We start from the raw sequence: 21,617 nt of genomic DNA, 5'->3' as shown, positions 1-21,617 counted from the left end.
ATTTGAGAAATGGTGACCTGGGGGGAGTTCTCATGCCGCTTCGGGGAGACATGCGGAAGAGGAACTCAGGTACAGCCTGCAGGGCTTTCTAAACGGCTCGATGGTCTGGATGCAAAGCTGAGACCACCTTTCCGGGTCCTTTGACTTAGGGAACATTATGTAACTTTTCTGCACATTAGTTGCGCATTTGCTAAATGGGGATGAACACAGACAGTTCCTTCTGCTTACAGTTGCCTCGAGGATTAATTAAGGCAATGTTTTGTGCACAGTGAACACTCAGTGCTCTTTTGTTCTCAGGCGGGCGTAAACTGCAGACTTGCTTGCAATAATGAAGTCATGGGAAGCAGACTAAGACTGAAAGTGGACATGAAAATGGGCTATAATTGATAAAATTTGGCTGGTGGCCATGAGTGTGTGTGTCCATCCTTCTTCCCTTCTTTACATGTGATAGCATGATAGCATGTAGGGAAGTCTAAAAGAGGATATAAGCTTCAACCATCCACATCATGAGCTACTCTGCCTTTGGGGTAGCCTGCTGCTACTCTTTCCCAGCATTCACCCCAGACTTCTCTGTCCACGCACTTCGTAGCCTACTTACTGTTCTTCCTCCGTGCACTAAGCGTCTGGTGACATTTGCTTCGGAAGTAGTCCATGTTTGATTTCTACCCCGTCCAAGACAGTCTGCTTGGTTGGTAAATGAGTTACTTATGTCCCCCGATTGTTAACTGCCGCTTCCAGAACTGACTTCAGTATCTGCTTCTCTTGTCAGCAGGAAGAGGCACACATCAATCTCACAAATCACTTTGAAAAGGATCTGTTATGCCATGTTCTTTCCAAAGCAGACTGGCACCTGAAGGACCCGTTGTGGGTGAAGCTGGAGTAGGTCAGGCAGAGCTTGACTACAGCTCACAGCCTTCAGCTAGTTTACATCTCAGTAGGATTTACTCTATAGGTGTGTGCCGCTTTACAAACATCTCTAGAATTTACATTTTTTTTTTTTTGTCTATGTCCCTTCAGTGGAATGCTAACTCCATCAGACAGATCTGTGTTTGTGTGATCTACGATTGGAAAGAAAGCTTATGTCCTGTTATATTCCTGGACTCATGTGATGGTGGCCTTAGGCAGTCTTTAGGGGAAGATTTAACCCCCCTAATCTACTATCAGCTCCCTCCACAAAGTAACAGTGTCATCTAAGTAAAAACAATGTAGCCGCATAATAATTGACATGTAATTCTACCATTTATTAGCATTTCATCACATTTTCATACATGTATATATTGTATTTTCATCGAGTCAACCCCTCTATTACCATTTTTTACTTTCACTTCCTCTCTCGCCCTTCCACATTCCTAGTCGACCCCTTTTTATCTTTAAAAAATTTTTTTAAATCACATTTATGTCTTTGTATGGCGGAATGGGCATGTGCACACGTGCCATAGGACAGGCAGGTAGAGGTCAGAGAACAACTTTCAGGCATTTGCTCTCTCCTTCCACCTTATGGTTCCCAGAGATCAGGCTCAGGTCATCAGGCTGGTCAGTCTCTTTGTTCCCTGAGCAATCTTGGCAGGCCCCTTTTACGCCCATGTCATTTTCCTCCTGATCCACTCACCCATTGATGTGTGCTGCATTAGTTACCTTTTGTTGATGTGATAAAACACCATGACCAAGAGCAACTTATAGAAGAGGTTATTAACAGTTCCAGAGGGAGTCTATAATGGCAAGGAAACCATAGCAGCAGGGGGTCAGAGCAAGAAGCTGAGAGATCACATCCTCCACAGCACACGGGGGAGGGGGGGGAGGGAGAGAGAGAGCTCAAAGCCCGCCCTCAGGGATAACGCCTCCACTAGCAAGGCTCCACCTCTCAAAGGTTCTACAACCTTTTCCAAACAGCGCCACCCTCTGGGTACCAAGTGAATGAGACATTCTCATTGACCATGAGCACCTCCCTGTATTGCGTAGTTCCACAATAAATATGGGTGTGTGACTATTTCTGTGGTATAATGACTTCAGTTCCTTTGGGCATGTCCTAAGGAATGGTATAGCTGGATCACACAGTGGTTCCATTTTTAATTTTTGAGAAATTTCCATGCTTATATACATATATATATTTTACAGTGGCAGTGCTAATTTGCAATCTCAACATCAATGTACCAGGTCCCTTTCTTTGTATCTTTACCAGCATTCACTGGGTTTTGTTTGTTTGTTTGTTTGTTTGTTTGGTTGGTTGGTTGGTTTTTGTTTTTGCTTTGGTTTGTTTTTTGGTTTTGGTTTTGATGACTATCACTTTGACTGCCATGAAAAGTAATCTCATTGTACCTTTAATTTCTATTTCCTCAGTAGCTAAAGATGCTGAAAATTGTTTGCACGTATTTATGAATTGGCTTTATTTTTTTCACCTGAAAATTGTCTATTGAGTTCATTTGCCCGTTTGTTAATGGGGGTTACTTATTCTTTTGAAGGGCTTGGTTTCTTTCAGTTCTGTGTACATTCTGAATATTCGGTGAATAGCTGGCAAAGAGTTGTTCCAGCTCTGAGATCTGTCTCTTCACTGTTTTTCTTTGATTGTACAGAAGCTTTTTAATGTGATGCAATCCCATCCATCAATCCTTGCTGTTGTTCCTTGAGCTACGGGTGCAATATTCAGAAAGTCATTGCCTATACCTGTGTCTTGACGTTTTCCCTTCATGTTTTCCACTAACAGTTTCATAATTCTCTTCTTCAACCTACTTGATACCTCTAAATCTCTCTTATGTAAAATTCTGGAGTCGCGACTGAACTCAAAGTAGTGGAGTGTTTTTTTGTTTTTTGTTTTTTGTTTTTTTAAAAAAGGGAAATGCTGACAGGACTTTGCACAACAGAACCTCTAGGGGGCGATGTCATCCAACAGAATCTTAGCACTGCCCTCATCCAATCTCCCCTGTTCCATGTTTTTCACCATCCAACTCCCCATGCACCTCTTCAAAGTTTTTTTTCTGGTCTTTTGTATTTTGGACCATGTCAAGGCATCACTGGTCCTAACTACCAACATACACTAAATGCTTAGGGCCCTTTAATGAGCTAATCTCACAGATCAAGTAGTCTCCAGCTGAATTAATCCTACATTTTTATATGAGAAGTGCATCTCAGTTTTATGAAACACTGATAGGTTCTGGATGCCTTTCCGATTTAAAGCTATTCCCTGAGTTGATATCAGTGCTTGGGTCACCTCACAGGTTTTCTTGTGACTCCCCTTTCCCACCATGCTTCTAAAAGGTGCATTCCATGATTTAGGGTTGTTCGGAACGCAACTGACATCAGTGTTCTGAAGTTAGCAGTCTCTCATGGTTCCACTCCAAGAGTTTTGTATAGCAATATAATCAGTTTTTTTTCCGCTTGTGTGACAAATACTTGGGAAACACAACCTAAAAGGAGAAATTAGTCATTTTGTTTAACAGTTTCTGAAGTTTCTGTCTGTAGTTCTTGACTCTGTTGATTCTGGGCCTGTGACAAGGTAGAACATGGCTGTAGTGGGACCATGTGGCCTAAGCCACACAATAGCAGACAGGAGGGAGAGAGGATAGGATGCCCTTAATAACTCACTTCCTCCAGTTAGGACTCATCTCCCAAAATTCCATCATCTCCCAGGATAGTGCCATCATTCAGGGACCAAGTATTCAGTACATGAATCTGTGAGGGGTACGCCATAGTCAAACCATAGTAATATATATATATAATATATATATATATAATTTGGTGAAATAGATAAATGTGTGGATGGATACATGGATAAACTCAATACTGTAATACTGTAATTTGTTTGGGATATTAAGAGTCTGACTTGGAAAGTAAGCAGTTAAAGGAACAAATGATTTTAGGAAATCAACGTATTAATAAACATAACCACAGCTAGTGTTTACACAGCAGAATACACCGTTTTAAAATGTAACTCAATGATTTTTTTTCATTTTTTGAGACAGGGTTTCTCTGTGTAACAGCCCTGACTATTCTGGAACTCGTTTTGTAGTCCAGGCTGGCCTCAAATTCACAGAGATCAACCTGCCTCCGCCCCTCCCCCCCCCAGTGTTGGGATTAAAGGCATTCACCACCACCGCTCAGCACAACTCAATGATTTTTTTTTTTTTTTTTTTTTTTTTTTTTTTTTTTGGTTTTTTCGAGACAGGGTTTCTCTGTGTAGCTTTGCGCCTTTCCTGGAACTCACTTAGTAGCCCAAGCTGGCCTCGAACTCACAGAGATCCACCTGGCTCTGCCTCCCGAGTGCTGGGATTAAAGGCGTGCGCCACCACCGCCCGGCCTCAATGATTTTTAATAGTCACATTCATGAAGGCTTCGTCACTCTAATTATATCATATTTTTATCACACCAAAAGAAATTCCTGTTCCTGCTAGCAATTGTTCCCATTCCCTCATCCCAGCCTCTGGCAACCACGGATCCACTTTTTATTTCTGTAGATTTGCCTGTTCTGGGCATTCCATATAAACGGAGTCTTACAGCATGTGGACTTTTGTGGATGAATTCATTCACCTGTGATCCCACAGCATTTTGAACATATCTCACTGAGCACTTACTCTGTTTGATTTAGCTAGAGATGGAGCCCAGTGTCTCCTACATACTAGGCAAGCACTCTACCAATGAGCTACACCCCTTGCCCAATACTTAGTTTAGTGGGCTGTAGTAATTTGTTCTTCTTACAGACTCCCGTTGGAATATTAGGCATCATAAGGTCAAATACTTTGCCTTGTTTATTTAGAAATTTCAAATTGGGAGTCTGTCACGTGGTAGCCACTCAAAAGATATTTTCCGGACAAATGACGTTTTTCTGCTTCTAGATCATCTAGTTGACTCTGTGCACACCCATATGCATGACAAAATGAAAATCTTTTATTAGATTACTGGGAAAAAGGAAGATCCTTGTTGCATGATGGTTTACTCTGGGAAACGTTTGTTTTCCTGAAAAAAGTGGAGCTGAACCGTGTAGCTAGAGTTTTCCTGCCTGGCCCACAGTCAGGACAAATCTCTCTCACCTGCCAGTCCCACAGCCTCTCAGACCCGACCAAGTAAACACAGAGACTTATATTGCTTTCAAACTGTATGGCTGTGGCAGGCTTCTTGCTAACTGTGTTTATATCTTAAATTAATCCATTTCTATAAATCTATACCTTGCCACATGGCTCGTGGCTTACCGGCATCTTCACATGCTGTTTCTCATCGTGGCGGCTGGCAGTGTCTCTCTCACTTAGCCTTCCACTTCCCAGCTTTATTCTCCTCCTTGTCCCGCCTACACTTCCTGCCTAGCCAACGGCCAATCAGTGTTTTATTGATTAATCAGCAACACATTTGCCATACATCCCACAGCAGAACCGGGCGGTGGTGGCACATGCCTTTAATCCCAGCACTTGGGAGGCAGAGCCAGGTGGATCTCTGTGAGTTCGAGGCCAGCCTGGTCTACAAAGTGAATTCCAAGAAAGGTGCAAAGCTACACAGAGAAACCCTGTCTCGAAAAACCAAAAAAAAAAAAGTGGAGCTGAGCAGAAGTACAAATGCTTTATGTCACTTGTATAGTTATATTTCAAACACAGTTATTAACCAGAATGCATATCTTAAAAGTTATTGAGGATTTTTGTGAATAGGCTCACATAGATACATAATTGACACATTTTTGGGGAGTCTATGTATATCCTGTTTCCCTAGGATACAATACATTGGACTGAAGCTCATTTATTCTTTCTCCCAAAGCTTTTATTTGCATATATCATACATAGTGATGACTTTCACTATGACATCTTCACATTTTGATTATATTCACCCCCATCACCTTCCACTTCTGCTGATCCTCATCCAAACTAGAACCCTCTTTTATTTTCTTGTCTTTTTGCTGCTGTTGTTCTTGGTTATGACTCAATGAATTTCTTTGGGATTGTTTATAGGACAATGGGCACCTTACCAGAGGCTACCCCACTGAAGAAAGTGTCTCTCCTTCCTCCAGCAGCCATGAACTGCCTATGGGCTCTCTGGGAGGGGAAGGGCCTTGTGGACCTTTCCTCTCTAATACAGGATGTTAATGGGCTTTCTTGGACAGGTCTTGTGCTTCTAAGTTATGGGCATTCATATCTGAGCATATCCATATCTAGCGCATCCTTTATTTAGCTCAGATGTGCTACTGTTTATTTAGCTATAGGTGGGCATTCTAGGTAAGCTCTTGGAGGTCTCTCTTTTTTTGCTGTAGCTGCTCATTGAAACAAACTTTCCTTTCAGCGCTGTTTGGCGATAATCCACAAGTTAAGGTGTGTGCTGTGTTTTCATTTTCTTCATCTCAAGATATTTTCCAGTTTCCATTATGATTCCTTCCTTAGCTCAAAAGATGTCCAAGTGTGTGTTGTGAAATTCCCTTGTCTTTATACCAGTTTTCTTTTGTCCTTGCGGTCATACCTAAAAGATATTTAGAATGATCTCAATCTCCCTCAATTTAAGATTTATTCTGTTACCTAGCATGTAATCTATTTTGGAGACTCCTCTGTACAAGCAGAGGAATATGTGCTCTGCTGTGGTTGAGTAGAATGTTGTGTATGGACCTGTTGGGCACATATGATCTACTGTTGTTCAAGTCTCCTGTTTCCTTGTTGACTTCGTATGTGGATGATTTGTCCACTTTTGAAAGTGGGGTCCTGAAATCTTCTAACACTCTTGTATTGCTATTTGTTTCTCTCTTCTGTCACTATTTGATTTATATGTTTAAGTACTCTAATATTAAGTGCATATGTGATATATATATATATACATATATATTCCTACTATATTAACCTTTTGCAAGTATGCATTGATTCTTCATTGAAATGCTTTTTAAATGTTTATTTTAGATGAACTTAAGTTTTTGTCATAGTGAATGACTGTAAACCTGTCCTTATAACTTGCATGACTCTCTTTGAAGGTCAGAACTCCAGAAATAGGGCCAGCAAGATGGCTCAGTTGCTTGCCACCAAGACTGGGAACCTGAGTTTGATCCCCAGAATCCATATGGGGGAAGGAGAGAGCCGTCTCTTAGAAGCATAATTACCTGGGCCACTGGGATTGTATCCCAAGCATTTAGTTCCAAATTGGTTTTACTACAGCCTCTTGAGTATAGGGACATACGATTTCACTTATTTTCATGTCTCCCATTGATGAAAATTATGTTGGAAACAGTCTAACTGCTAAAAACAAAAGCATTTTATTTAATGATCGGATGAGCAAGTGAGTAAACAAATTAATGGTACAGTCTGATTCCTACAAAGTGGTCACACATTTTAAACTCCGTAGTCAGTTGCTTTTCTTCCCCCAAAGTTGCAGACAGACCTGGCACTTTTGTGGGTTAGACATGGACACGAAGATCTTCCCTTATCCCAAAGGCAGCTGCTTCTCCTGAGTAGAGGTCTACATGTTCCAACCAATTGTTAATTCATTCAGAAGCTCACCTCTCTTCATGAGGCTGCGACCTGCAAGCCACTGCTCAGGACGATTTCTGACATCGTTTTGTGTTCACTATTTAGTTGGTAAAACAGAAAGCATAGAGAATCCCGTGTGTGACGTGTAGGAATCTGCAGGTATTGTAACGTGAGGAATGTGTTTTCGTATCTGGGCTGTCTTCAATACATCTTGACATCTTGACAGCGTAAGCTCATTTCAATGTCACCTCCTGCTTATCACCTCCCGCCACTTAATCCATCTCCACTATCACTACACAATGGATTTTCTCAATCTTTATCAAACAGTGATCCGCTTTTCACAAAAAGCTAAGCCTCCTCAGACTGTCATTTGAGGATTTAGTGATGTTGGTTCAGCTTTTCTGAATCTGCCAACACTGACCTTCCTAGCTACTCAGTTCAGAAAAGGCACCCTAACCGTGTCATGTGTTTTTGTCTCAGAATATTTTTTCATTTTGTTTTTGTTTCGTTCTGCTTTCTAAACAGAACCTCACTATGTAGCACAGGTTGGCCCAAACTAGTATAGTCTTCTTGCTCCGGTTCCCGAGTGCTAGGATCACAGGGGTGTGCCACCATGCTTCCTGTTGGTGGTGATGGTGCTGGAGACTGAACCAGCGACCTCACGCACGCTCTGCAAGCCAAGCTGTTCTAACAGAAAACTTCAAGCCTTCACCTGAGGCCCATGAGGCCTCTCTTTTTCGAAATGAACTGCACAGGACAACACTAACTACCTCTCCATCCTCCACGTGCTACCCTCTTAGCATCGCTGGCTGCAGCTTTTCATGGCTTTCATTTGCTCCGTCACTTTGCCTAGATTTGTATTCTCTCTTTCATGGTACAGCTTAAGTTCTAGAAGGCAGAGACATGTCCTGTCTTTGTCCTTACTCGGGAAGTCCCCAGGAAGTACTTGCTTGAGTAGATTTACAGTCGGTTTCTCTGGCATCTTTAAGATGAGGTCGAGTTGGTATTCTGCAGACTGTAATGTGGTTTTCTTCCCTTTCTTGTAGCCATACTTCCCATAGCTTCCAGCTGTTGCACGGAAGTTTCCCATCATATTTCCAGGAGGCTTCTGGAAAGAGTGAACTCGTGCAGTATCCAGAGAGCTGACGGGGACTGTGATTTGGCTGCTGTCATGTGAGTGCCCTGCAGCAAGGACATGCAAAACTGAAGGCTGACTGTCCCCTTGGCTAACAAACACTAGCTCGAAGTGCTTTACCGGACACACAACCAACACACCATTCAAACAAAGGAGTAACTCTCCTGTCCCTTGAGTGCCGGGCTACCTGGAATAAACACACAATCTCTTTGTACAGGAGTGACCCAAGTCCTACGCTCACCCTTCAGCCTCCCAGTAATGCTGTGCTGGGGATAAATGTCCTCAGTCAGCAGAAAACATTAGTGACTTTACCAAACAAAACAAAGGAGATTCTGAATGAAAAAAAAAACCCAAAAAACAAAATAGCAGTCAGCGATGACCATGTCATACGTCACGGCTTTAAACTGTGACTTTCCCCAGGCAGGAGATGGTTGCTGACATTCTCTCTGAATTCAACAGGAATTTATGATCTGAAAAGCAGACTGGCCATCTGCACTCGTCACAGTGCTGCATGTAATCCACTTGCAAATTCTTTCATCTGCTTTTGATTCTAGAGTGTTGGTTCCTGGTGGACCCCCTGGCCTTCCACTGGACCTCAGGGTCAGTACTGAAGGCCAACAGCAACAACTGGAGAGGAAGGCAGAATTTATTTCCCTGTCATGCAGAAGAAGCCAGTGGATGAGATTACATAGTTTACCTGCTGTAGTATTGCTAGCAAATGGCAGAAATGGGATTCTCACACAGCTCTCTTGCTTAAGAGCACTATTTATCTTCCAACATCATTCAAAAGGAAGAGAGGGGCTCACCATAACTTGCTCTTCCAAGGTCAGGTACGGAGGCATATGCCTGTAATCCTAGCATTCAGGAGGGTGAGGCAGATGGATCACTAGTTCAAGGTCAGCCTGGGTCACATAGTGATAGCTTATCTCAACAAAGAAAGAAATTTTCCTCTTAAATTCTAGTATCACAGGTGAGTTATTCCCTGGCCTGATGATTTAACACTACGCATGCATCTGGGTGATGCTAACGAGCCATTTGGCATTCTTTCCTTGGACTATGAAATAACACCACTGCCTATGCCCAAGCTCCTGAGAACCCTTGCTCTATTAACAAATTTGACAAGTATCTATTAGTCAGTGATTGTGTACCAAGAACTGTTCCATGAAGTAAGGATACAAGAGAGATCCAGTGTTCTCTGCCCTTGTAGAGTCTTCAGGAAACTTTTTATCCAGCTGGGTTCTATGGGGCATCCTATGATTTTCTTTAATCTGGTAGTGTGAATTACTTCTAGGACTACACACACACACACACATACACACACACACACACACACCCCTTTTCCAAGAGAAAGGACACTATTTTATTACTAGGAGAATGAGAAAATGAATGTTAAGGATTTCTCAGCATCTTTTCAGAGATACCCACTCACTATGGAAGTTGAGAAACCCTGATCCAAGTCCAAGACTTCTAAAAATGGCAGAGAAAGGGTTCATAAATAATACATTGACAGACAAATTTCAGATTGGGGGCTGTGAATTCCTTGACATTTTTACAGGTAAACCTATAAGCATGTTCCTGGGGGGAAGGTCTGGTCCATTGGGATTTATAAGATTCTCAAAAGAGTCAGAGACTAATTAATTGAAAACTACACTTGAGGTCAGATGCTGAGGAGCAAACAATTGTTTGTCCAAGACTGAACAATCTTTGGTGACTCCAGAGGGAAAGAGAGGGTGGAGAACTCTCAGCCTCAGTTTGCACTCCCCTGCCTCCATCAGCTTGGATGGTTTAATCATTGGGAACCGGTGTAATCTGCGATAGTCCCCTATTCTGGGAGGTTCGATAAACTCTAGAAGGTGGGGCCTGCTGGGGATCGAGCCTTGTGTGAGGAAGTGGGTCACTAGGGTCTGACTTTGTCCCCAGTCCCTTCCTTCCCATCACTGGTGGATGTCCTGCTTCCTGTCCATCACAATGTGAAGAACCGCCGGGCGGTGGTGGCGCACGCCTTTAATCCCAGCACTTGGGAGGCAGAGCCAGGCGGATCTCTGTGAGTTCGAGGCCAGCCTGGACTACCAAGTGAGTTCCAGGAAAGGCGCAAAGCTACACAGAGAAACCCTGTCTCAAAAAACAAAAAAACAAACAAACAAAAAAACCAAAAAAACAAAAAAACAATGTGAAGAACCCCTCCCAGCACATATTCCCACTGTGATGGTGTTCTCATCAAATGCCTGGAGCCCATCAGTCGTGGACTGAACCCCCTGAAACCATGACACTCCCCTAAATCTCTCCTTAAATAGCCCTCTAAGACTAACAAAGTATACTCGATTGAAATTCTACCAGTATTTTATTGAATTTTAATAAATGTCATTGGTAATTGTTGGAGAGTTGAAAATTCAGACAGTCGACAGCAGCTTGAGTCATCCATCTGGTGCTTGCATTGCACCTGTACTGCTGAACCAAATTGACTAAGCCCATTTTAGCTGCTCTGCTCTGAGAAACACCAAGCTTCCAACTGGTCTTCCCAAGTCCTTCCACATCACCGACATAGGCCTATCTGTCATTTCAACCTAGAATTAGAAAAATAGACAATGTTTCTGTGGGTATTTGAGAGACAGATTACAGGAGAACACCATCTGCAATAGGATTTCGGTGTAGGTGGGGATTGACGGATGTCAGAGATCTTCCAGGCGTAGGAACGGAACCAGTGGAAACCCTCTGTGTTTGCTTCTTTTGCCGTCTCTGACCAAAATGCCAGACAGAAACAATGTGATTGAGGAGAGATTTATTTGGCTGATGGTTTTTAAGTGCTCGAGTCCATGGCGGTAGTCAAGACTTGGTGGAGTTCATGGTGGGAGGTTGCATGTGGCAGAGACTCGTCACATCGTGGTGGGCCAGAAAGCAGAGTGAGGCCAGAATCAGGAGCTGGGCTATGACTCTCAGAGGCCAGTTCCTAGTGAGTGGCTTCTACAAGCAAGGTCCCAGCTCCAAAGGTCCCACAGCTTTCCCAAACAGGAGAACAGTCAGGGAGCAGGCATTTGAAGCATGTGAGGAACATTTCAGATTCAAACCATGACATCCTCACTTTGAGGAGGAAAAATGTGATTGAAGCATTAATCTTTAGGTTTTAAAAGTACTAGATTGTTTTTTCTTATTATTTTTTTTTCATGTATGAGTGCTCTGTCTACATATACACATGCCCTCCGTCAGATCCCATTATAGATGGTTGTGAGCCACCGTGTTGTTGTTGGGAATTGAACTCAGGACCTCTGGAAGAGCAGACAGTGCTCTTAACCGCTGAGCCATCTCAGCAGCCCTCAAAGTACTAATTTGTAATAAAAGGGAAATTATGAAACCAATCTTTGTTTTTAAACATTCAATTTATAAAAGTATCAATTTATAAATTGAACTCTGTGCTGATAAGCAAGTTGAAAAATACAGGGCAGTTGTGATTTGGTTTCAAAATTAGACTTTTGTATCTTTAAGTGATGTTATAGATCCTCTCTGTTATGTTTTCTAATATTCAACCTAAGAAGTCTTATTTTCAAATGATTTTACTACAGAAGCATGCCTGTCTTTGTCCAAAATGTAGTCGGTTAACCATGACGGTATATAAAGGCTGTAAGATTTGAGACCAGTGTTTAAGATGAAGAAAGCATCGCTTGTATTACAAATGTAACTCCCAAGCATCATATACTATAAACTACAATTGATTAATTAATTACGGAATAGAAATTAAATATCAACGAACTCACTAGACTCTTCCCCTCCATTTTCTGCCTGGAAACAAGTCCTTTGTTTCTGATCTATAAATGATCATTGTGCTTTCTCCAGGCTGAGATAACAGTTGGCTTGTTGGCACCCTTCTAGCGGAACTTCATTAAGGAGCTTCCAGAAAAAGTGAAAAGCTGTTCTCTTTGGCGGAGGCGGAGGTTTCTCGCACTTCACAGAGATTGTCTCTTAGAGAGAAAAATCAGCTTGTTATTGTTGTCCACCCTCTACCCCCCACCCCCCATGAAGTCATTCAGGAGGTTAGGATTTCTCAGAAGTAGTTTTGAAGGGCTGCTCTGAGGAAGAGGGTCAGACATAAACTTTAGTGAACAATCCCAGGTATAGGCTTCACAGAAGGACCACAGCTCACACTCATTGAACTACTTTTTTTTTTTTTTTTTTTTTTTTTTTTTTTTTTGAGGCAGGGTCTCTCTATGTAGTCCTGGCTATCCGGGAACTCTGTAGATCAGACTGGCCTTGAACTCACAGAGTGCTGGGATTGAAGGTGTGCTCTACCATGCCATTGTCCTTTAGACTATTTGTTCGTACCCTCCTGGGTGAAGAATCAGAAGGTCTCCCTGGTTTCTGATCTAGAAATTCAGAATGGGGTGAGCCGATGCCTGTTAGGGATATGAAGGGTGTCTGAGGGAGTGAGGAGTTTCCCTTTCTCAATGTTGCCTCATCTTTTAATCCCGAGTGAAAGAGCAGTAGCATACAGTTGAGGTTCGCACGTTCTGCGCCCGAAGATTCTAAACGCCGTCAGAGGATTGCACTCAACCTTGAGCCCTTACTGGGCTGGCCATCAAACAGGCTTCCACTGGAGGTTGTTGCCTGTTCCTTTAGCTCCCACACAGTTATGCCTCCTGTGGTTTCTCCGCAGGAGTGTGTCTCTCTCTTTCGGGCAGGTAGGAAGGCGCTGCAACTAGGTTTTTTAGTTTTTCAAGCTCAGCGGTGCTAGAGGTTTTCTCCCCCAAGAACAAGCTGCCGAGACTCGCGTTGATTCTGAAGCCACCTCGATCTAAGGCCCTGAGAGAATATACTGCCTTCTACTAGGATGTCCTCTGCTGTGGGATGGTTTGTATGTCAAATGTGTTGCTGATTGGTCGGTCAATAAATAAATCACTGATTGGCCAGTGGCCAGACAGGAAGTATAGGCAGGACTAACAGAGAGGAGAATTGAGAGAACAGGAAGCTGGGTGAGGGAGACACTGCCAGCCGCCGTCAGGACAAGGAAGATGTAAAGTACCGGTAAGCCACAAGCCACGTGGCAAGGTATAGATTTATAGAAATGGAATAATTTAAGCTATAAGAACAGTTAGCAAGAAGCCTGCCACGGCCATACAGTTTGTAAGCAATGTAAGTCTCTGTGTTTACTTGGTTGGGTCTGAGCAGCTGTGGGTCTGGCAGGTGAGAGAGATTTGTCCTGAGGTGGGCCAGGCAGGAAAACTCTAGCTACAGTGCTCTCCTTTCAAATCGATTTTCCTCCACAGTCTGGCTTTACTACGCTAAAGCCCACCTCCACCTGCCCGCATTCTCCTCCCCCCGCCCCCCGTGTTGATGCCACACATGATCTGATAATGGTTTGATAAACTGAAACCCTCAAGCTTGATATTCACGGGGAGATGAAGGAAAGGGCGGGAGACTAGGCTGCCATTTCTCTTAGGAGAGGACGCAGCTGCATTATACATGGAGATACAGCAGGATTTGCTGCATTTCATCAGATCTACCTGGCACCTAACAGAGAATTAAAAGTCACATAATTTTTATAACAGGAGACTCTTCTAGTTACCCCAAATTGTGAGGGCTATCCCATAGAAAAATGAAAACAAATTCTGAATTGTGATTTAGAACTACATTATATTAAATTTTATCAGACGGCCAAATATTTTAGTAGGTTTTTCTATTGGCCAAGTTTGACTTCATGTCTGTCCTGAGTAACTAAGTTCCTACTGTAATGGGGCTTTTCAAAATTGTATCTCAATTATCTCTCCAGCAAGACGAAATGTTACTTCAGTAGGGGAAATAAAGCAAGTACTCACAACAGATGTGGGAAATTAAGTACCAACAGAGGCATGACCTGCGTGGTGACTTGAAGGGAAGAAGGGGGGTCTCCAGCTGAGGGGGTCCACACAAGGATGTGCCAGAGATGGGCAGTAAGGATGTATTGGTTTTATTGAATGATGTTTCAAGAGGGAAGAGAATTACTTTCCCTGAGTTCTCTCTGTGTCTCTGTCTCTGTCTCTCTCTCTACACAGGGTTTCTCTGTGTAGTTTTGGTGCCTGTCCTGCATCTTGCTCTGTAGACCAGGCTGGCCTCGAACTCACAGAGATCTACCTGGCTCTGCCTCCCAAGTGCTGGGATTCCTCTCTTTCTCTTATTCCCCCTTCTTCCTCCTTCTCCTCCTCTTCACCGGATTTCCCCTTTCCCTTCTCTTCAGTTTAATACTCTGCTGACAGCTGAGACAACAGACAGCAATGTTGGAAAGTGAGGATTCATCCTCGCGATGTTCAACTTGAAGTCCCTAAGAATGCATCGTCCAAAAGTGGGGACTACCTACAAGTCACCAATTCTTTTATATATTTGCAATTCTTTTGTTTTTGTTTTTTGAGACAGGGTTTCTCTGTGTAGCCCTGGCTGTTCTGAAACTCGCTCTGTAGCTCAGGCTGGCCTCGAACTCAAGAGATCCTCTTGCCTCTGCCTCCCGAGTGCTGGGATTAAAGGGGTGCGCCACCACACCTGGCTTATATTTGCAATTTTTGTGAAGTTTTTTTTTCCCTTCCTTGGCAGCCTCCATGTTAAACGCAGAAGGATCTGCGTCAGCCCGCACAACCGTACTCTGAAGCGTTGGATGAGAGCTTCGGAGGTGAAGAAGGACAAGGATGGCAAAGGAAATCCCTGCCATAAGAAGCGGCACAGCAGGAGGGCCCGAAAGAATCACACCCAGAGAAAGCACGGAACCCAGGGCCACAAAGCTCCTCATTAGAACAGACTCGTGACCCTACAGAGAGAGCTCCGCAAGTGAACCGGCCCATAGTTGGTCCTAAATTTCTCACTCGAATCTTCCTCATGGACACCCAATGTTGTTTTGCTTCGTTTGAATAATTGCAGCTAAGGATGTTAAGTTCAGGGGTAAAGTGCTTGTGTAGCATATAAGTTCAATCCTGGCACCAAAAAGCAAAAAACAAACGAAAGTGTGCACAAGTGACCAATACTATACCTAACTGAACATGTAACATTCATCTTTATATATAAAACTTAGAGGGATAATATAGATAGAAGTGCTCTAACTTTTTAATTTAAGTCTCCAGTCCTACAGAGGAGCTGAAGGATGGTACAAGGATTATGTACTTACCTGCCACCTACACTAGTCACTGTTAATATTTTCTCTCTCTTCTGTTTGTGTGTGTGTGCACAGCACATACATGTAAGAGCTTTCACACTAAACCATTTGAAAAGTTGCAAACCTAACTTTGTCTAGTCCATTTCCTGTTACTGAAACAACATTTCCGATTATGTAACTTCTAAAAAATACAAGTTAATTTGGCCCAGGTTCCTGAGGTGGGAGAGTCCAAGAACTTGGCACTGGCATCTGGCTGGCATCTGGGAGGAACTTTTCAATGTACCTTCATGTGACAGAGGACCGCATGGGGCAAGGTAGCCCAGTGTACTAACTTGATCCTTTTCCTTTTCTAGCCACATCAGGGAGACTGCACCCACGCAGCCTCGTTTAACCTCAGCCACACCCAAAGGCCCATCTCCAAATGCCAACAACATATAGATTTAAGGATCGAGTTCCATCACATAAATATCTGCGGAACACACTCAAACCATAGCAACACTTCAGCCCTCATTTCTCTCTAGAATTATCACTTGGTATCACCCAAGAATAAACATATTTTCCTAAATAATTACACTAGCAGTTTTATACCTGGAAAGTTAGCAATTTCCTATGGTCTATACTCAAAAGCCTGAATGCTTAACCAGCCAAATGCTTAACCAGCCAAATGCTTAACCAGCCAAATGCTTAACCAGCCAAATGCTTCTAGTTTCTGGTCCTCACGCCTTATAAACCTTTCTGCTTTCTACCACCACTCCCTGGGATTAAAGGCTCCTTTCTGGGATTAAAGGCGTGAGTCACCATAATTAGCTGTATCCTTGAACACATGGATTTCTGCCTCTGGAATGCTAGGATTAAAGGCGTGTGCTGCCACTGCCTATCCTCTATGTTTAATATTGTGGCTTTTCTGTTCTCTGACCCCGGATAAGTTTATTAGGATACACAATATTTTGGGGAACACAATACTACCACAGGAAAGTGTAAGCCAAGTGGCACTTAGAGGTTTGAATAGCTACGATCGTGTTGTAAATGCTAAAGCTGAAAAAGAAAACTCTGCCTCACTGCCCAGAAACTTCTCTCTTCTGTCATAGTTCTCAGAGTGGTAGCAGCATTATAAATACAGAGATCAGTCCTGGATTGGTAGGTAATTTTGTATTGTTCTTAACAAAGATTCTGCTCGATGTGTGTGTGTGTATTGAGAAAAACCACTGATGTAGCTCTGACTGGCCCAGAACTAGTCAAGTAGACCAGGCTGGGCTTGAACTCGGAGATCTGCCTGGCTCTGCCTCCCAAGTGCTTGTATCAAAGGTGTGCGCCACCACTGCCCAGCTGCCATTTTTTTTTTTTAACTCCTAATCCACCTCCTCCATGTGTTGTAAGCTGATCCACAATGGAGAAATTTAGACACATGGTAAATGCTCATTTGCCATGACAATCATTAGAAGAGGGTCAGTTTGTCAGATGTCTGTGGTTCTTGGGCAGTACCAGGCAGCAGTATTACTAGGATTACTTGGAGGAACAAACGGGACACAAAGAAGTGCTGAACCTGATGCCAGTTAATATATCACCAGGTAAACCTTTGCCCAGTGCCCCTCGTAGAAACTGATGCAGCCTGTGGTTTCTTTAGGCTCCCCAACAATCCTGCAGCTTTGTTTTGGTAGTTCTGCTTTATAGATGAGCAAAGTGGAGGTTCAGAGAGGTCAAATGGCTGGCCCTACATTTTATAGTAAGAGGCAGAAACAAGCTGTGTCCAGATTCCTGGACCCTTACCAATTCTCCTTGCAGCCCCAATGGTGGACTGAGATATATGGGCATGGAGGTGGGAGAGGAAATCTGTCACTGGTTCCCAAAGGGTGAGGGGACACATCTGGTTTATAGCATGAAACCCTCTGCCACCAGCACTGTGGCTGATGATTGTTGACAAAAGCCACCTTCACAGACCAAAATGGGCCTCAACCTGATCTGATGCACTTTTTTCACATGCTCCCAAAGCGGAGGGAACTACAAACTATTACAGTCTTTGGTTTGCAAGATCTTTTTCATCAGGTCTGTCTTTTGAGTCTATCATCGGATTTTATCCAGAAGTATAGCATTCTTCAGTTCCGCTCTGGCGTGCCTTTGAAAGGCAATCCTGAGGGAAAAAGCCTTTGTGTTTCTCTTAAATCTTGGATCACCATCCTCATTCAGCATCATCAAGGTGTGCAGGTCTAATGGCCAAAGAAAGCAGCACTAAATTTAAAGTTGTAATGACATACAATGATACAAAGTCAGAACAAGGCACACGTTTTCAATTAGTCATAATAGGCAGGCTGAAAAGTTACAATGAAAACCAAAACATTGATCTTGGAGCCTTTCAACTAATCATTTGAGTCATATAATTATTTTCATTTTATTTCTACTTGTAACCCACATCATCCAGGATCTGATACAATCTGGAGTCACTACAAATGACAGTATGGGAGATATATTATAAAAACTGGTTACTATGGTTTGGGCATCCTCAAAGGCCTGTGTACGGAAGGCTTGGTCTTCAGCCTGTGCTGCTCCTGGGAAGCAGCGGAAAATCTGAAATGTGGAATCTAATGAACGAACTTAGGTCCCTGGGGGTGTGTCCTGTCTTTGTTTCAGATCACCAGGAACTAAGCGGCTTCTTTGATCACGTATTTCTACCACAATATTCCGTCTGCCACAGGCCCAGGGGCAGTGGAGGCCCAACTGATCATGAGTCCACTTCTAAAACTGTGAGCCGAAAGAAACCTTTCTGCTTTTAAGTTTGGTTTGTTACAGAAACAGGGTTAACACAGGGATTTCATTGTAATGTAAAATAGTTAAGATTTGGTATCTGAAAGACGAAATCTCTTAGAGACTACCATGTGTGCTTAGTAAAATACTATCACTCTCATACTATGTACAATATTGTGATGTAAGTACTGTTACTATACCATGAGTTACTATGAGCAAGCCACCCAGGTTAACCTGTAGGCCTTCTTTTTTTAATGTATTCTTCTTATACTTTATTAAAAATTATGCATTTTATTATAATTCTTCCCATTGTTTTTTTTTAAACAGAGGAGCAGCTCAATTTATTATACTCTGTTCTTCTTATTCTGAGACTTAATTCTTTGATTCGTGTCTTTGAGGCTTTTTTGAAGTTTTAGTTCTTTTAGGCGGTTGGTACCACAGTTTCAAATGAAATACTTTGTCAGTTGTTGGTGGATCTCAAGCACCATCTCTTGCCTCCTGTTGTCCCTGTACCCCTTCCTTTCTCTTCGCATCCTAGTTTGTGACAGTTTGATTGCTCTTATTGCGACCCTTGACTGCAAATCCACCTCCACTCATTAGTGCATTGACCCTCCCTCCTCTTCTTCCTGCTCTCCTTCCCTATCCGGCCAGCTGTACTTGCACATTTATTCATACGTAGGAGATTAGATCTACAGTTTCCTAGCACAATAATAATTGTCTTCATGCGTTAAGACAGAGTTTCCCAATCCTGACAGTTCTGACAACTTGAGCTGGATCATTCTTTGTTCAGGGAGTTCTCTTACAGAGATCCCTTCTGTTCTTGTTTTGGTGAGTCACTCGCTTGCAGAGAATTCTCCGTTTGTACATGAGAAGCTGTTCAGAGTTCTACGAGTGCAGCTAACTGAGTCCATGTCCACTGTAGGGAGGTTGTGTCCTTCCCTTTGCGCAGCACCTCTGGCCCCCGCAAACTGTCATTCAGATGTCTCCAGATGTTACCAGATGCCTCTTGGACGGAGGGAGCAAAATCATCCTTTCCCCAGTTGTAAACTACTAGCCTTAAATCTAAAGTGGACTTTAAAATAGAAAGCCAGCTGAACTGAAGAATGTCTAAGATGACCCCAAGATTTAATACCCCGGTAGACGCATATTGACAAATGGAACATATCAGGCATAATCCAGGTGTAGCAATGCAGATATTTTGTAGCAATAATTAAGGTCACAGATGAGGTGACATTAAGATGGGGAGATTATCTAGGCAGGAATGACTAAACCACTGGAGACCTTTAAATATAGTTCTTAATGTCAGAATCAGGGAAAACAGAGAGATTCAAATCACAAGGTATTCAAAGATCTTGTACTCATCACATTGCTTTTGAACAGGGTAAGAACAAATTCCCAGACAGCTCTGGAGACTCAGAATTCCCAGAGGATTTCTGTCTAACTGTTTGTTAGACAGAACTCACACAACAGTCATTATTGTGTACATACTTTCTGCATCACCATCAGCTGGGCATGGTTGGTGTTCAAGGTGAAGATGGTAACAGTCGGATTCTGAGAGTCCAAAACTGTGGCGTCCTCTAGAACGTACGAGTGTACAGTCAGTGTTGGCTGGAAACAGTCAACCTGTCCAGTGGCGTACTGGCATACTGCTGGTCTTGGTTAGAAGTCTTCTACATGGAAGGTTCTGGTCAGGGGTCGTCTCCGGATGTAATATGTTTTCAGTCAAGGCATCTCTGTTGCAGTGTATTGGATACTGCGGCCAAAAGGCAGAGAGAACTTGCTCCTGGGAACCTGGTTGGAAGTTGTTCCCGGGAAGGTTGGCCCAGGAAATGCTTTGCCACGGTGCTGGCCTTGGTACAGCGTTTAAAATTCAAAGCACCAGAAGGACATGGCTCAAAGAGCTCACAGCTCACTCGCCGCTGTCCATCCAAGTCTTCGCCGCCACGAGAAAGTGGACAGCCAGCCCAGCGTGTCTTCATGTCATCTGTTCTTTCTGTGTGTCAGTTTTTGTGTCCAGACTTCCCCTTTTCTATACAGACACCAGACACCAGCCATTCTGGATCAGGACACAGCCCAGTGATCTCATCTTAGACCTGCAATGACCCCATTTCCAAATAAAGCCACACCTTGAGGAATTGGGGATTTGAACTTCACCATGAGAATTTGGTGGGTGCAGAGATACAGTGCAATCCATCATAGGGAGGCTGAAGGAAGTGAGAATGGGGGAGGAATTTAACTGAAGTTCCTGATCGGGTGGTCGGATGTAGCACTACCCTTCATATGCTACTGGCTAGTAATAAACTGCATCATTTCACTTCAGAGATAAGGGCAGTGCACGGCTAAAGCTTGTAGCTACTGCTCTTTCATTGTTGGAAGGGCAAATGGATGCTCAGGAAACTTACCATCTTTAGGCACATCACAGTCTTTTTTTGAACAGAAAAGTAACTACTTATTCCAAATTGTAGGAATTGTTCTTTTGTTTTGAACACCATGGAACAAACTAGAAACATTAGAAATGTTCTATTTGTCCTCAGAATGACCCCAAAAGTCATTTCCCCCTAGAGAGGCAAAAACCAAGGATAGAGGGATTAAACAGGTCACTCAGAGGCAAACCTGTTAAGTGGTAGAGCCTGAGATCCAGCCGAGGATTTTGTCAGCACTAAACCCTGACCCATTTCTCTGAATATCATGTACACTGTGGTTTCCAGAAGGTTTATGGTCTTTCTGGTTAGAGACTTGAGAAAGGATCTCTTCAGAATATCTCCATTCCTGCCAGGACTTCTAAGACAAGCCCAGACTAGTGAAGCTGCAGAGATAGTCGGGAGGTAAGAGCACCTGCTGCTCTTCCAGAGAATACAGATCGGATTCCCAGTACCTACGTGGTGGCTCACAGCCGTCTGTAACTCCAGTTCCCGGGGAGCTGACACCCTCTTCCGGCCTCTGCCGTCACCAAGTACACACAGGGTGCACAGACACACATGCAGGCAGAATAACCATACAGATAAAACAAAGACAATAAAAAGGGACTGGATAAACGCTATTCCAGAGGGAGCAGGTCAGTTACCCCGAGACTAGTCTAACAACAGTGACTCTACCCTGACATTTCTCTCTCGCGTGTACTTCCTTTAATGTATGCTACCCTCTGCCATACAACAGGCAAGGATGCCCCTACCAGCTGTCACCTTGAACTTTTGAGCCTCTATGACAGTAAGAAGTAAAT

At 43.2% G+C, this 21,617-nt stretch overlaps 1 protein-coding gene and 1 long non-coding RNA gene across 2 annotated transcripts in view; one reads left to right on the top strand and one right to left on the bottom strand.

Annotated features, from left to right (window-relative positions):
- The window catches only part of Ccl28 (C-C motif chemokine ligand 28), a 30,245-nt gene extending 14,459 nt beyond the window's left edge, over positions 1-15,786 (top strand). The window contains exons 2-3 of the mRNA XM_059276625.1: positions 8,465-8,591; positions 15,106-15,786. Coding sequence (XP_059132608.1) covers positions 8,465-8,591; positions 15,106-15,301 — 323 coding nt within the window. The 3' untranslated portion in view covers positions 15,302-15,786. The remainder of the gene's footprint in view (positions 1-8,464; positions 8,592-15,105) is intronic.
- LOC131921865 (uncharacterized) lies at positions 10,979-12,975 on the bottom strand. The gene is made up of 3 exons (XR_009382124.1): positions 12,806-12,975; positions 12,303-12,506; positions 10,979-11,117 (listed from the first exon to the last, which is right to left on the bottom strand). It is a non-coding gene; the product is annotated as an uncharacterized LOC131921865 (long non-coding RNA).
- Positions 15,787-21,617: the final 5,831 nt, after the last annotated feature.

The sequence above is a fragment of the Peromyscus eremicus genome, chromosome 11, assembly GCF_949786415.1.
Source record: "Peromyscus eremicus chromosome 11, PerEre_H2_v1, whole genome shotgun sequence".
Classification (NCBI taxonomy): Eukaryota; Metazoa; Chordata; class Mammalia; order Rodentia; family Cricetidae; genus Peromyscus; species Peromyscus eremicus.
This window is presented reverse-complemented; position numbering and strand designations above follow the sequence as displayed.